Source organism: Cherax quadricarinatus, chromosome 10 (assembly GCF_038502225.1).
Source record: "Cherax quadricarinatus isolate ZL_2023a chromosome 10, ASM3850222v1, whole genome shotgun sequence".
NCBI lineage: Eukaryota > Metazoa > Arthropoda > Malacostraca > Decapoda > Parastacidae > Cherax > Cherax quadricarinatus.
This window is the reverse complement of record NC_091301.1, coordinates 57,862,562-57,879,841: the sequence shown is the minus strand read 5'-3', so window position 1 is coordinate 57,879,841 and position 17,280 is coordinate 57,862,562. Positions and strand designations below refer to the sequence as shown.

Below are 17,280 nucleotides of genomic sequence, written 5' to 3'. Positions count from 1 at the left end.
CCTCCTGTACTCGCACTGCTGTACCCTCCTGTACTCGCACTGCTGTACCCTCCTGTACTCGCACTGCTGTACCCTCCTGTACTCGCACTGCTGTACCCTCCTGTACTCGCTCTGCTGTACCCTCCTGTACTCGCACTGCTGTACCCTCCTGTACTCGCACTGCTGTACCCTCCTGTACTCGCACTGCTGTACCCTCCTGTACTCGCACTGCTGTACCCTCTTGTACTCGCTCTGCTGTACCCTCCTGTACTCGCACTGCTGTACCCTCCTGTTCTCGCACTGCTGTACCCTCCTGTACTCGCACTGCTGTACCCTCCTGTACTCGCTCTGCTGTACCCTCCTGTACTCGCACTGCTGTACCCTCCTGTACTCGCACTGCTGTACCCTCCTGTACTCGCTCTGCTGTACCCTCCTGTACTCGCACTGCTGTACCCTCCTGTACTCGCACTGCTGTACCCTCCTGTACTCGCTCTGCTGTACCCTCCTGTACTCGCACTGCTGTACCCTCCTGTACTCGCACTGCTGTACCCTCCTGTACTCGCTCTGCTGTACCCTCCTGTACTCGCACTGCTGTACCCTCCTGTACTCGCACTGCTGTACCCTCCTGTACTCGCACTGCTGTACCCTCCTGTACTCGCACTGCTGTACCCTCCTGTACTCGCTCTGCTGTACCCTCCTGTACTCGCACTGCTGTACCCTCCTGTGCTCGCACTGCTGTACCCTCCTGTACTCGCACTGCTGTACCCTCCTGTACTCGCACTGCTGTACCCTCCTGTACTCGCACTGCTGTACCCTCCTGTACTCGCTCTGCTCTACCCTCCTGTACTCGCACTGCTGTACCCTCCTGTACTCGCACTGCTGTACCCTCCTCTACTCGCTCTGCTGTACCCTCCTGTACTCGCACTGCTGTACCCTCCTGTACTCGCACTGCTGTACCCTCCTGTACTCGCTCTGCTGTACCCTCCTGTACTCGCACTGCTGTACCCTCCTGTACTCGCACTGCTGTACCCTCCTGTACTCGTATTGCTGTACCCTCCTGTACTCGCACTGCTGTTCCCTCCTGTACTTGCACTTCTGTACCCTCCTGTACTCGTGTTACAAAAAAACGCCATTCTAAAAGCTTAGAGATCTCCAGTGAATACTAGAAAGGACTGCCCTTCTAGCATCCAGCCTGTTACTGGGTTTTTGTAACAATTAGTCAGTATCCTTGTCCAATTATCCATTAGAATTCAATAAGAATTATTAGTACTTCAGGATTACAACTGGTAGGCTACTAACTAGAGAAATTAAAATTTAATAAATTTATTAATAATTAAGTTGTCTAGGCCTATATCAAAGTAAATTAAATTAAATTAATCACAGTAATCAAAATAATATTAATCACTTCTCTCGTGTACAGTATTATTGTGCAGAAAGCACATAACACATAAGTCTTAAGTACCGTCTGGTACATTAACATTTAATAATACAATATACAAATAAGTTTGTGTGTATGTGTGTAAGTGCTCTAAGTAGTTCGCTATGTCTCACGACTCGACTAGACTTAAACAACTGACTGACAAAGTCCTCAAATAAACTAACTTCTTGACCAACTGGCAATCAGAACAGTCTGCTTGAACAATAAAAAAAATGCTAAGCCCAATAGCAATATAACAAGCAACTGTGACACAGAATCAGGAACAAGGAGATAATATAACGACACTAAGTAGGGACCATCAGCAGATCCTCCACAAAAGTCACAAAACTCCCATAATACTGAATCTAAGTTCAGCATAAGAAAATCCCCGACTGTGATAATACACAGATACCAGTACAAGGTAGATCAGAAGCTACAGCTCAGGACCTGAGTTGCTCAGAGTGTCTATGCGACACACAACATCAGTACAACGTCGAAAATCACTAGTGTATACAATGTTCTGTGAACAGTCTCTCCAGAACTAACAATAAAGCTACAGAGACGATCCTCCAACAAGGGCCAATAAGGAAGAGTTAGGCACTTGTCAGGAATACGTCCAACCACCAAGAGAGTCTAGACCAGATTGAATACTTCAGGCGAGGTGTGATCACCCCCGCTCGATCACATGATAGCTCCGTGGACAGTTGCTGCCCAGCAACAGAAGCCGGCAGAATAACGAGCAAAGAGCGATAATTACAGTAGTTAGACAATCAAGACTTGAACTATGAGCACATAATGTTACATCCTACCTAACTACATGACTAAGTCAAATAATAATATAAAGCAATATATTTACGATTTAGCTATTATCGCAAATATAAGCAATATAAAATTATATGAAAAGATAAAATACATTATATACACATATATTATATACATCATATACATTGTAACCCATTCAGGGGTTGCAACAACTCGCTCTGCTGTACCCTCCTGTACTCGCACTTCTGTACCCTCCTGTACTTGCACAGCTGTACCCTTCTGTACTCGCACTGCTGTACCCTCCTGTACTCGCACAGCTGTACCCTTCTGTACTCGCACAGCTGTACCCTTCTGTACTCGCACTTCTGTACCCTCCTGTACTCGCACAGCTGTACCCTTCTGTACTCGCACAGCTGTACCCTTCTGTACTCGCACTGCTGTACCCTCCTGTACTCGCACAGCTGTACCCTTCTGTACTCGCACAGCTGTACCCTTCTGTACTCGCACTGCTGTACCCTCCTGTACTCGCACAGCTGTACCCTTCTGTACTCGCACTGCTGTACCCTCCTGTACTCGCACTTCTGTACCCTCCTGTACTCACACGTTTGTACCCTCCTGTACACATAATTTTGTACCCTCCTGTACTCGCACTTCTGTACCCTCCTGTACTCACACGTTTGTACCCTCCTGTACACATAATTTTGTACCCTCCTGTACTCGCACTTCTGTACCCTCCTGTACTCACACGTTTGTACCCTCCTGTACACATAATTTTGTACCCTCCTGTACTCGCACTTCTGTACCCTCCTGTACTCACACGTTTGTACCCTCCTGTACACATAATTTTGTACCCTCCTGTACTCGCACTTCTGTACCCTCCTGTACTCACACGTTTGTACCCTCCTGTACACATAATTTTGTACCCTCCTGTACTCGCACTTCTGTACCCTCCTGTACTCACACGTTTGTACCCTCCTGTACACATAATTTTGTACCCTCCTGTACTCGCACTTCTGTACCCTCCTGTACTCACACGTTTGTACCCTCCTGTACACATAATTTTGTACCCTCCTGTACTCGCACTTCTGTACCCTCCTGTACTCACACGTTTGTACCCTCCTGTACACATAATTTTGTACCCTCCTGTACTCGCACTTCTGTACCCTCCTGTACTCACACGTTTGTACCCTCCTGTACTCGCACTTCTGTACCATCCTGTACTCACACGTTTGTACCCTCCTGTACTCGCACTTCTGTACCATCCTGTACTCACACGTTTGTACCCTCCTGTACACATAATTTTGTACCCTCCTGTGCTCGCACTTTTGTAATCAAAAACTCTCGACGGTACTGAATCGAAAGTCATTCGTCTTTCATCTTCGTCTTGTCATCTTCCTCACTTTCATCTTCGTCTTTATTATCTTCCTCACTTTCATCTTCGTCTTTATTATCTTCCTCACTTTCATCTTCGTCTTTATTATCTTCCTCACTTTCATCTTCGTCTTTATTATCTTCCTCACTTTCATCTTCGTCTTGATCATCTTCCTCACTTTCATCTTCGTCTTTATTATCTTCCTCACTTTCATCTTCGTCTTGATCATCTTCCTCACTTTCATCTTCGTCTTTATTATCTTCCTCACTTTCATCTTCGTCTTGATCATCTTCCTCACTTTCATCTTCGTCTTTATTATCTTCCTCACTTTCATCTTCGTCTTGATCATCTTCCTCACTTTCATCTTCGTCTTTATTATCTTCCTCACTTTCATCTTCGTCTTGATCATCTTCCTCACTTTCATCTTCGTCTTGATCATCTTCCTCACTTTCACCTTCGTCTTGATCATCTTCCTCACTTTCACTCAACTAACATTTCTGGGTATTAAGCTCCTTACCTGAGTCTTTGCCTAACATTTACAAGTATGAGTTACGTGATTGGCTGTACCACTCATCATGTGTGGGTATGAGTTACATGATTGGCTGTACCACTCATCATGTGTGGGTATGAGTTACGTGATTGGTTGTACCACTCATCATGTGTGGGTATGAGTTACGTGATTGGTTGTAGCACTCACCATGTGTGGGTATGAGTTACGTGATTGGTTGTACCACTCATCATGTGTGGGTATGAGTTACGTGATTGGCTGTACCACTCACCATGTGTGGGTATGAGTTACGTGACTGGCTATACAACTCATCATGACTGACTGTGTCACTACTAGAGTGGTGGCTGTGTAAGCTCGATCAGTAATTATCAAGATAAACAATCTGTGGCTGTTTAATAATTAAACCAACATTAATTAGCATTTAAACCATCATCATCATCATTAGGAGATATATATATTACACAGCAATATATCATTTACAAAAATTATGTCATAATTAGTAAAAATGCTAATTATAGTATTGTTAATACAATGAGTGAGCAGGTAGTGGCAGCAGGAACAGGAAACTGAGCAGGTAGTGACAGCAGGAACAGGAAACTGAGCAAGTAGTGGCAGCAGGAACAGGAAACTGAGCAGGTAGTGACAGCAGGAACAGGAAACTGAGCAAGTAGTGGCAGCAGGAACAGGAAACTGAGCAGGTAGTGGCAGCAGGATCAGGAAACTGAGCAGGTAGTGTCAGCAGGAACAGGAAACTGAGCAGGTAGTGTCAGCAGGAACAGGAAACTGAGCAGGTAGTGTCAGCAGGAACAGGAAACTGAGCAGGTAGTGGCAGCAGGATCAGGAAACTGAGCAGGTAGTGGCAGCAGGATCAGGAAACTGAGTAGGTAGTGGCAGCAGGAACAAGAAACTGAGCAGGTAGTGGCAGCAGAAGCAGGAAACTGAGCAGGTAGTGACAGCAGAAGCAGGAAACTGAGCAGGTAGTGGCAGCAGGAACAAGAAACTGAGCGGGTAGTGGCAGCAGGAGCAGGAAACTGAGCAGGTAGTGGCAGCAGGAACAGGAAACTGAGCAGGTAGTGGCAGCAGGAACAGGAAACTGAGCAGGTAGTGGCAGCAGGAACAGGAAACTGAGCAGGTAGTGGCAGCAGGATCAGGAAACTGAGCAGGTAGTGGCAGCAGGATCAGGAAACTGAGTAGGTAGTGGAAGCAGAAGCAGGAAACTGAGCAGGTATTGACAGCAGGATCAGGAAACTGAGCAGGTAGTGGCAGCAGAAGCAGGAAACTGAGTAGGTAGTGGCAGCAGGAACATGAAACTGAGCAGGTAGTGGCAGCAGGAACAAGAAACTGAGCAGGTAGTGGCAGCAGAAGCAGGAAACTGAGCAGGTAGTGGCAGCAGGAACAAGAAACTGAGCAGGTAGTGGCAGCAGGAACATGAAAGTGAGCAGGTAGTGGCAGCAGGAACAAGAAACTGAGCAGGTAGTGGCAGCAGGAACAGGAAACTGAGCAGGTAGTGGCAGCAGGATCAGGAAACTGAGCAGGTAGTGTCAGCAGGATCAGGAAACTGAGCAGGTAGTGGAAGCAGAAGCAGGAAACTGAGCAGGTATTGACAGCAGGATCAGGAAACTGAGCAGGTAGTGGCAGCAGGATCAGGAAACTGAGCAGGTAGTGGCAGCAGGAACATGAAACTGAGCAGGTAGTGGCAGCAGGAACAAGAAACTGAGCAGGTAGTGGCAGCAGAAGCAGGAAACTGAGCAGGTAGTGGCAGCAGGAACAAGAAACTGAGCAGGTAGTGGCAGCAGGAACATGAAAGTGAGCAGGTAGTGGCAGCAGGAACAAGAAACTGAGCAGGTAGTGGCAGCAGGAACAGGAAACTGAGCAGGTAGTGGCAGCAGGAACATGAAACTGAGCAGGTAGTGACAGCAGGAGCAGGAAACTGAGCAGGTAGTGGCAGCAGAAGCAGGAAACTGAGTAGGTAGTGGCAGCAGGATCAGGAAACTGAGTAGGTAGTGGAAGCAGAAGCAGGAAACTGAGCAGGTAGTGTGAGCAGGAACAGGAAACTGAGCAGGTAGTGTCACCAGGAACAGGAAACTGAGCAGGTACTGTCAGCAGGAACAGGAAACTGAGCAGGTAGTGGCAGCAGGAACAAGAAACTGAGCAGGTAGTGGCAGCAGGAACATGAAACTGAGCAGGTAGTGGCAGCAGGAACAAGAAACTGAGCAGGTAGTGGCAGCAGGAACAGGAAACTGAGCAGGTAGTGGCAGCAGGAACAGGAAACTGAGCAGGTAGTGACAGCAAGAACAAGAAACTGAGCAGGTAGTGGCAGCAGGAACATGAAACTGAGCAGGTAGTAACAGCAGGAACAAGAAACTGAGCAGGTAGTGACAGCAGGAACAAGAAACTGAGCAGGTAGTAACAGCAGGAACAAGAAACTGAGCAGGTAGTGACAGCAGGAGCAAGAAACTGAGCAGGTAGTGACAGCAGGAACAAGAAACTGAGCAGGTAGTGGCAGCAGGAACAAGAAACTGAGTAGGTAGTGACAGCAGGAACAGGAAACTGAGCAAGTAGTGGCAACAGGAACAAGAAACTGAGCAGGTAGTGACAGCAGGAACAGGAAACTGAGCAGGTAGTGACAGCAGGAACAGGAAACTGAGCAGGTAGTGACAGCAGGAACAGGAAACTGAGCAGGTAGTGACAGCAGGAACAAGAAACTGAGCAGGTAGTGACAGCAGGAACAGGAAACTGAGCAGGTAGTGACAGCAGGAACAAGAAACTGAGCAGGTAGTGACAGCAGGAACAGGAAACTGAGCAGGTAGTGACAGCAGGAACAAGAAACTGAGCAGGTAGTGACAACAGGAACAGGAAACTGAGCAGGTAGTGACAGCAGGAACAAGAAACTGAGCAGGTAGTGGCAGCAGGAACAAGAAACTGAGCAGGTAGTGACAGCAGGAACAGGAAACTGAGCAGGTAGTGACAGCAGGAACAAGAAACTGAGCAGGTAGTAACAGCAGGAACAAGAAACTGAGCAGGTAGTGACAGCAGGAACAAGAAACTGAGCAGGTAGTGACAGCAGGAGCAAGAAACTGAGCAGGTAGTGACAGCAGGAACAAGAAACTGAGCAGGTAGTGACAGCAGGAACAAGAAACTGAGCAGGTAGTGACAGCAGGAACAAGAAACTGAGCAGGTAGTGGCAGCAGAAGCAGGAAACTGAACAGGTAGTGGCAGCAGGAACAGGAAACTGAGTATGTAGTGTCAGCAGGAACAGGAAACTGAGCAGGTAGTGACAGCAGGAACAAGAAACTGAGCAGGTAGTGACAGCAGGAACAAGAAACTGAGCAGGTAGTGGCAGCAGAAGCAGGAAACTGAGCAGGTAGTGACAGCAGGAACAAGAAACTGAGCAGGTAGTGGCAGCAGAAGCAGGAAACTGAGCAGGTAGTGACAGCAGGAACAAGAAACTGAGCAGGTAGTGACAGCATGAACAGGAAACTGAGCAGGTAGTGATAGCAGGAACAGGATACTAAGCAGGTAGTGACAGCAGGAGCAGGAAACTGAGCAAGTAGTGACAGCAGAAACAGGAAACTGAGCAGGTATTGACAGCAGGATCAGGAAACTGAGCAGGTAGTGGCAGCAGAAGCAGGAAACTGAGTAGGTAGTGTCAGCAGGAACAGGAAACTGAGCAGGTAGTGACAGCAGGAGCAGGAAACTGAGCAGGTAGTGACAGCAGGAGCAGGAAACTGAGCAGGTAGTGACAGCAGGAACACGATACTAAGCAGGTAGTGACAGCAGGAGCAGCAAACTGAGTTCAGTGAACGGAGAGTATTGCAGCAGGAACAGCAGGCAGAATTAAAAGTAGAAGCAGCGTCAGGAAGCTGTGAGAGTCAGTGTGTGAGAGAGTGAGAGAGATTGTGTGTGAGTGTAAGAAAAATTGTGAGAGTGAGAGACAGTGTGGGTGAGTGTCTATGGGAGAATGTGAAAGAGAACGTGTGAGAGAGAATGAGTGTAAGAGTATGTGTGCGAGAGATAGTGTGAAAGAGAATCTCTCACCTGGCACTCGTAGGTACCATTGTCTCTGGCTTGTAGGTACTTGATAGAGAGCGTCCAGTCATCAGCACCGTCACGGTGAGTGATGGAGAACCTCTCATCGTTGGTGTAGGTAAACACACCAGAGGTCAGCACGTGCCAGTCCCGACGTCGAATCCACGAAATCTGACACAAGAGAGAAAAAAAAGTATTTTTTAATACATTAATTATGGAGCGCAAAATGCGCAGGGGTGATACAGTGCCAGGCACTTGCAGTCGAAATAGAAAAAGTACTCGAGGAAGTCCTTATCAGACGGCATCTTCAGGCCATAATGAGAAATGTTACCACCAAAATTACAGACATTGCTACTCCCACAGGTTATAATTCTGAAGCACCTCGAGAGATAGACCAGCCACGACAAATAACTTTAGCCTGGTGGCTAAAGCTCCCGCTTCACACACGGAGGACCCGGGTTCGATTCCCGGCGGGTGGAAACATTTCGACACGTTTCCTTACACCTGTTGTCCTGTTCACCTAGCAGCAAATAGGTACCTGGGTGTTAGTCGACTGGTGTGGGTCGCATCCTGGGGGACAAGATTAAGGACACCAATGGAAATAAGTTAGACAGTCCTCGATGACGCACTGACTTTCTTGGGTTATGTTGGGTGGCTAACCCTCCGGGGTTAAAAATCCGAACGAAATCTTATTTTATCTAACTGGATCATTTACAAAGTCACACTGTCACAGTGTAACTTTGTAAATGGTCCAAGTCGAACTGAAAAGTCGTCGTAAGCTCCTCTCTCTGTGCGCGAGTTATTCGTTTATTCGGCGCATGTCACACTGCAATAAAGACAACCTCCGGACCAGTGAACCGGGTGCTAAGGATTTAATGATCAATAGTGACACCATTGTTATATCAGTACCACGGTTCATCGGCCAATCACAGACAAACCCGTCAAAGCTGTGAAACAATGTGGTTCACTTGTGAAGTGAGCATTGGCAGACTTGTCTGGGCTGCTGGTTGTATATAGCACATTGTCTGGCTCACGCATTTTTCCTCATGTGTTCACCATGTTTTATACTCTTTGATTACTGTACATAGTGTAAATAGTGTACGTATTGTAAATACCAGTTTTGGTGTAGGAAATACGTCATATACTACCGTTAAGTTATGATTGCTCCACTTTGGTCCCATTACAACCAGGTGCGCAGGACATTCCATATCTGTGTTCGTAAGTAACACCTAAACACAGTCCATTTTTTAAAGATTTAAAATGCAGTGCAAAGACAGAATGAACCGAACAGACAGACAAGGCATTCTTCTCACTCGTTATAATTACATGCTAACCCATTACTCTAAACCAGTAACCAAATGGCAAGCTTTAGCTATTAGCAGGATTAATTTCACCTCAGGGATATACTCATTTATTTTAAGGGAATATATAACTCAGGAGGAGCGTTGAGCACAGTGGAATTAATTATATTATTATGTAGACCAGCTACAAGCTCCAGCGATCATTACTGGTGATCGTAGTCAAACGTCCCAACAGGGAACAGAGACGTTCCGTGTTGGGACGTTTGTGACTTGATAAAGGCCACTGTGTGGGCGAAACGTTGCCAATAAAGGATCACATTATACTGCTTAAGTGTTTATATTTCCATTGTGTCGGTATTTTATACCATTTATTTCCACGGAACAGAGACACACAATACAGCAGAACTTGATCTATAACTACCTCACCATGTGTTCTTCTCTCGCCAGCAGACCTTCCCACATATTTTAACTAGAAAACTGTTTAGCAAGCATCGCTTGATGTATGTATTGGGTCAGTGCAATTTAAACTTGAAGCTGAGCGCTATTCCGAACTAGACATTAGAAAGGACCACAAATCACTCGTAATGAAATTCCGCAATTACGTATCACTCTCATCCCCATTTTTACCTTCAAAATGGAAGGTTAAAACATTGAACAGAACCCGGCAGGTAATACCGATGATCCATGTTTAGACGACGCAAACCTGGGGTCGACAATATCTGAAATCACAGCAGATTTAAACCATGCTGCTGCATCACTTCTTACTTACATGGTTCAATACCCTGCACGGTTGGGAACATTGGGCATGTTTCCTCACGCTTGCTGTCCCTGTTCACCTAGCAGAAGGTAGGTAGCTTGGAGTTAGTCACTTTACACCTGCTGTTTCGATTTACCTATTAACAAGTAGGTGCCTGGGTGTTAGTCACCTTGCACCTCTTGTCCCTGTTCGCCTAGCAGAAGGTAGGTACCTGGGTGTTAGTCACCTTTCATTTAGCTCTAAGTTATAATAGTCACCTTACACCTGCTGTCACTGCTCACCTAGCAGTAAGTAGGTAGCAGGGAATTTTGCAGGATACTGCGTTGTTGCAATAAATTTGTAATGGAGAAATTTTGTAGTGTGGCGAAGCTACAAAAAATAGAATTAGTGCTGAAGTGAACGCGAACTGAACATCAGATGGACGCGTTCGAAATAAAAGACGTACTGAAAGAGAGGTTTGTGCAGTGACTAGCAGTCGCTGGTACAGCGTGACGAAGCCAACATGGAGCTAACTACCTTAATCTCTTTATTTACTACAAGTACATGTACATGGTGTACAGGCCTAGTTGACATCAATGACATACTACTATATGGTAAGCTCCTTGTTATGAGTCTTTGGCTGTAGACTGGCTTTGAGTTTATCTTTATGCTCATCTAGGCCCAGGTATAGGCTTTGACCTATTGTTGAGTGGGAGTCGGTGTGTTGGGTAGGAGCCAGCTAGGAGAGTGGGGGTTATAGCTGCCCAGCTGGTACCTAGAGTATTGTTTATGGTTTCTGCTCTGTCCTAGTCATAATTAACTAGTAGCGGTGTACTAGTGTATTTTCTGTGAAGTGTGTTGAACGCAAGTTTTGTGTTGTATATATTATTACTGACAATTTAGTAATAGTATACACAAATAATACATGCAACACAAAAATATACCACTCTTAGCTCCTCCTATGCATGGGGGACTTTATACAAACTTTGTAAATACTTTATACATACTCTTAGGTATTACCCCCCTTACCTCCATGTTAATTTCGTAACACTGTGTGTTAGTCACCTTACACCTACTGCCCTTGTTCACCTAGCAGTAAGTAGGTACCTGTGTTAGTCACCTTATCTGCTATCACTGTTCACGTAGAAGTATGTTGGTACCTGGCTGTTGGTCACCTTACACCTGCTGTCCCCGTTCATATAGCAATAAGCAGGGACCTGTGTGTTAGTCACAGTAAACCTGGTATCACTGTACTCCTAGCAGTAAGTAGGTTTCTAGCAGTAAGGAGGAATCTGGGTGTTAGTCACCTTACACCTGCTGTCAATGATCACCTGGCAGTAAGTACCTGGGTGTTAGTCACCTTACACCTGCTGTCAGTGTATACCTAGTAGTAAGTAGGTAGGTACCTGAGTGTTAATCACCTTACACCTGCTCTCCCTGTTCACCAAGGAGTTAGTAGGTACCTGTGCGTTAGTCGACTGGTGTGGGTGGCAGCCTGTGGAACAAGAATAAAGGACCAGAATGGAAATAAGACAGACAGTCCTCGGTGATGCACTGACTCTCTTGGGTCATCCTGGATGATTAAAAAATCGAACAGATCAAATGTGGCGTTCTGCTAAACTCGCCAGGGACAAGTAAATACTTTAGTAGATCATCTCGCACTCACACTGTCCACCCCTTTCTTACATAAACAACAAACCTTGTTCACACAGGAAATCAAGTGATAATGTTCACCATCTATGCCGGGTACAGTTCACTACTTACCTCCAGTGAGCTTACCTCACACTCACACAGCTCTCCTCAGGAAAGACAGTCGGTGAAGATAACAGTTTCTATAAACCCATCAAATACAATCGGTCATCTTTACAATCAGTCATTCTCGACTTAATTAACCAGTGCTTGACACAAGTACAACAGAAATCTAATAATATTCTCCCTCTTCATAAGCCCTGGGAAAACCTGTCAAAATCAGCATCACAGAAACCTATTTCACTGTTATCCTGCATTAGTAAGGTCAGGAAGTGACTTGGTTACCCACACATTCCATCTTGTCTAGAGAATAATCATTTTGTTCAGTCATTTGAAGTTGATATTAAATACTAGTACTTATCATTAGATCCGCTTCCATTTCTAGAACATAAAATTCACCCATGTTGTTGCAAAACAAGTCTTCTTGAAATATATAATAATGTGTCTCACATATATCCATATTAACACTGTTAGGAAAATGAACACAGATGTGACCTTTTATCATGGCAACGTTTCCCAACTTTATGACAATAAAATGTCATATTAGTTTCAGCTGTGGCTATTTACCAAACATTTTGTCTGTAATTCTACCATTATTCCACATTAACGCTGGAGTTTCACTAGCATACGTTCTAAGCGCTTTCCGAATCATTTCTTTCCTGTGTTCCAAAACACACATCCAGCACACATCTCGGCATATGTAGATCGTTTAATGTTACAGTTTTTCCGACAACGCTTTATTGTTTACTACAGCCACAATACAAAACGAAGGTCCCATTGGAATTACCAATGGGACCTGCAACTCACTGTAGACTGAACCTCTTTAATTAATTCCTTCACCATAAAATACGACTATAACAAGAACTGCCCACCAGCTGTAAACATTCCCATCAAACATAAAATAATATACACATACCAAGGAATGTATCTTGATTCGCCCCTCAGAACCTGGAAAGACCACATCACACACTTCCATCATACCAGCCAGGCGAGACTCACCAGCCTCTGAATTCTAACTGGTACGTACGTGGGTTTTATCAAGTCACAAACTTGTGACTCGATAAAGCTCACTGTGTGTGCGAAACATTGTTAATAAAGGATTGTGTTATACTAATTTGAATCTATATCCACTACATGTTACTGTTGGTAAGCGTACGCATCAAGAGCGCCATCAAACCTCCAGAAACTGGATACTGGTCATATCGCTGCACTGGTGGGCCCACAAGACACCTCTTCAGAAAACCGACAATTGATGGAATGAACACATCGACTCCAGGCTGAGGGACTGATTACCTCAAACTCCTCCTCCTCTACCACCGTTCCTCGCCGTGTTAATCTGACTAGCGAAATGTTTCCACAATAAAGATTTACAAATGTTGCACAAGTGTCTCATTCATCGTTTGCCTCCTTCCCTGCGTTTCTGCACATCAGACGCAGCCATATAGCTCCGAAATGACTCCTGTCATCTCTTCAAATGAACCCACTTGATCGTACATCCACAACTCATTCTAAAAAGGAATGCTGCATAAACTCTCCTATCAACACATCTTTCAAGACTGTTCGGCTTTTCGTAGTTCCTTATAGAACTACGAAAAGCTTTGGTTAAACGATCAAAATCTGCAGGAGCGGCTCATCAAATGACTACAACCCGCGTCAGGAATCTTACCTAACCTAGCTCACCTTGACAAGGATGCATCCACATCATCAAATGCAGCAAGGTGTTTATACATCTGCAATGCACAGTCTTCATGCAGATTCCACAGAAATATATAGACGGATTATTAATCCTCATTGATAATGCACTCTATGTGATATCTGCATTGTGGATTCCTCGCTTCCGTCTCAAAATAGGTAGAAAATACTACAAGACTTTCCTGACTTTATAGCTGAATTCTACGGGACTTCTAGTATTATTTAACACACTGCCTGTTGGCAGTTATACAATTAGCAACGACTTCAAACTGCTATCCAGGGTCATACACGTCACTCCAAAAGTTACAAGGAACTTGTATATTCCTTTCTCACCATCCTACACCATTCCAACGGACACGACATATTACTGCAGTGGGCACCTGCACACCGCTACATCACACACAATGGTATAGTTGATGAGCTAGCCAAGGCAGTACATAATACAACATTCACCTCACTATTACTAACTCCTAAACATCCCCCTAAAACATTTTTTTCATTCTTTCTTAAAATATGTCTTCACGTTTGGCACTTCGAGATCGTGGCTGGCTGGAGTCTCTAGCTCCTGGTTTCCGTCTTTTCTGGCTAAACTGTGTCTCTGGACACACCTCCCTGAGATTTCCTGCAGTCACTTCTCATTGCATTTGCTTCTGAAGAAGCGTTTGAAATTGCAGTGCGAAAGGCCTAGCCGGACATCATACTCTTTCCCCTCCATTGGTTGTTGTGCATTATTGATCTCTTGTTTGTGATTGTTGCACACACACACACACACACACACACGCATAAAGTTATACATTATATATATAAGTAAGTTGGTGGGAGTATTCTTACCTGTTTGTCACCAATCATGCGGACGGAGCAAGGAAGGAAGGCAGTGTAGCCGAGCTGGGCCTTCACGTTCACCATGGTGTTGTTCTCGACGCCCACCCACGCCCCGGACTCTGTGGATGACGAGAAACCTACTATCATTCTTCTCGTCTGCACTAGGCTGGAAACCCAAGCCCAAATGTTGCTCATCATCCGACCTCTCCAGATTTTCATAACATAATTATTGATTTTAAAACGTAAGAATGGAGGAACATTCCAGCCGGCCTTATGGATTTTTGGATTATAAGAATATAATATCATGAATTTTCAGGCTTGTAAATTTTGTAAATATATGTTTAATGGTATTTATAACGGTCTGATGTATTTACAGTAGATTAGGTTATGGTAGACTGGGACCACCTATTATTAACTTCTAGCATGACACTAGCACAGAAATATATATCTCTTCTAATCAAACGTAATCAATTAATACAAAAACACAGACCAATATTGTCTAAACAGAAAATTGTTAAAGAATCTTTGAGCCATCATAGGATTTTATGGTGAGAAACGAGAAGTGCAGAGTATAAATGACGTATTATAGCGCCATAAAATTATACTTTAAAACATATACAGAGGTAACTGGATGTATATTATATGGGAAAAATTAACCCAGTGATCATGTCTTTACATCAAGGGAAACTGTAAACAGCAACGATAGTTTGGTAACGCCGTTGTAGACTCTCGATCAATTATAAACCTTTACCATCACGAAGGATTCACGCCACAATACCTCCTAGTCTGGAGCAATTCACGTCACAATACCTCCTAGTCTGGAACAATTCACCTCACAATACCTCCTAGTCTGGAGCAATTCACGTCACAATACCTCATAGTCTGGAACAATTCACGTCACAATACCTCCTAGTCTGGAACGATTCACGTAACAATACCTCCTAGTATGGAGCAGTTCACGTCACAGTACCTCCTAGTCTAGAACAATTCATGTCACAATACCTTCTAGACTAGAACAATTCATGTCACAATACTTCCTAGTCTAGAACAATTCACGTCACAATTCTTCCTAGACTAGTACAATTCACGTCACAATACCTCCTAGTCTAGAACAATTCACGTCTCAATACTTCCTAGTCTAGAACAATTCACGTCACAGTATCTCCTAGTCTAGAACAATTCACGTCACAGTATTTCATAGTCTGGAACAATACACGTTACAATGCCTCCTAGTCTGGAACAATTCACTTCACACTATCTCCTAGTCTAGAACAGTTCATGTCACAATACTTTCTAGACTGGAACAATTCACGTCATAGTACTTCCTAATGTGGAACAATTCATTTCACACTACCTCCTAGTCTAGAACAATTCACGTCACAATACTCCCTAGTCTGGAACAATTCATGTCGCAGTACCTTCTCGTCTGGAGCAATTCACGCCACATTACCTCCTAGTCTAGAACAATTCACGTCACAATACTTCCTAGTCTGGAACAATTCATGTCGCAGTACCTCCTAGTCTAGAACAAATCACGCCACAATACCTCCTAGTCTGGAACAATTCACGTCACAATACCTTCTTGTCTGGAACGGTTCACAAAGATGCCTACTACGGAACACCAAGCATCTCCCCATATTAAGTACTGCCCATCTAGGTATGAACCTACTAAAGCATCGTTATTGTTCCATTAAAAATTTATACCCCATTTGTTCATCTGCCTCCTTGTATTATCTATACTACTAATTCTAGCTGACTCTGTAGTACAAGACTGAAGCCACTTTTTAAATATAATAATGTGTACATGTCTCATTGTACTACTTGTCGGTACTGTTATGTCACATCATCCATCCTTTCTGGAGATAACTAATTATGGTAGTATATTTAGTTGCCATCCAGGATAAAAAGTGTCCTGGCAACTTTATTCACCCTGAAGGTAGATAAATGACTTTCATTTTTATTATATCCGAGTGACTTTAGCCTTTTAGGATACACTTTCAAATACTTTATTTATAGATCATGAAAAGAAGTGTAGAAGCTTTGGAAAAATTACTTACAAACCCATCTGACGAAATATAATTATGGATTCAAGAAGAAGGTCGAAGAAGCTGCCTGGTTTTTTCCTTCCCCCATTTTTTCGTTTCATAATTCATTCGTAAGACGAGAAGGTCTCTTCTGAGCAGCTGTAAAGTTTACCTCGCTGATCCAATGTGATAGTATTAGCAAGATTTATCCAACGATCAACTAATGCAGGTCTTCTATAGAACAAAATTGTAGAACCCATTGAAGGTTACCTGAAATGGGTTCGATATCCTTTAAAGGGCTCTGCTGATTAGTTTCAAACTTTTTAAAATGAGTTTTCTGCTTAAATAACACTGCAGAGTGAAAGTGGAATTTGTTGGTGTACGTTTGAAATTTTTATTTCTGCTAAACTAAATCAATTTTGATCCTACCTCTTCTAAGCGACTTCACTATTTAATGGAAGCTGCATTTTAAGGACACCCGAGTACCCACTAAACTTAGTTTGAATACTGGCAAATTTGTTAGTATTCTGAATTTAACTAAAGGACTTATAATCATTTAAATCCGTATGTTAACTGAACAACAACTCTTCAGAAGACTTTTGTATTTTCAACATTGATGTATATCATGGGAATCATGGTTCACATTGTTGTACCATTGATGTATATCATGGGAATCATGGTTCACATTGTTGTACCATTGATGTATATCATGGGAATCATGGTTCACATTGTTGTACCATTGATGTATATCATGGGAATCATGGTTCACATTGTTGTACCATTGATGTATATCATGGGAATCATGGTTCACATTATTGTACCATTGATGTATATCATGGCAGTCATGGTTCACATTGTTGTAACATTGATGTATATCATGGCAGTCATG

At 43.9% G+C, this 17,280-nt stretch overlaps 1 protein-coding gene across 1 annotated transcript in view; it reads right to left on the bottom strand.

Annotated features, from left to right (window-relative positions):
• LOC128687829 (uncharacterized) overlaps nucleotides 1–14,497 on the bottom strand; it is a 146,694-nt gene extending 132,197 nt beyond the window's left edge. Inside the window, exons 1-2 of the mRNA XM_070083833.1 lie at nucleotides 14,377–14,497; nucleotides 8,077–8,238 (exon numbers count right to left, since the gene is read on the bottom strand). Coding sequence (XP_069939934.1) covers nucleotides 8,077–8,238; nucleotides 14,377–14,451 — 237 coding nt within the window. The 5' untranslated portion in view covers nucleotides 14,452–14,497. The remainder of the gene's footprint in view (nucleotides 1–8,076; nucleotides 8,239–14,376) is intronic.
• Nucleotides 14,498–17,280: the final 2,783 nt, after the last annotated feature.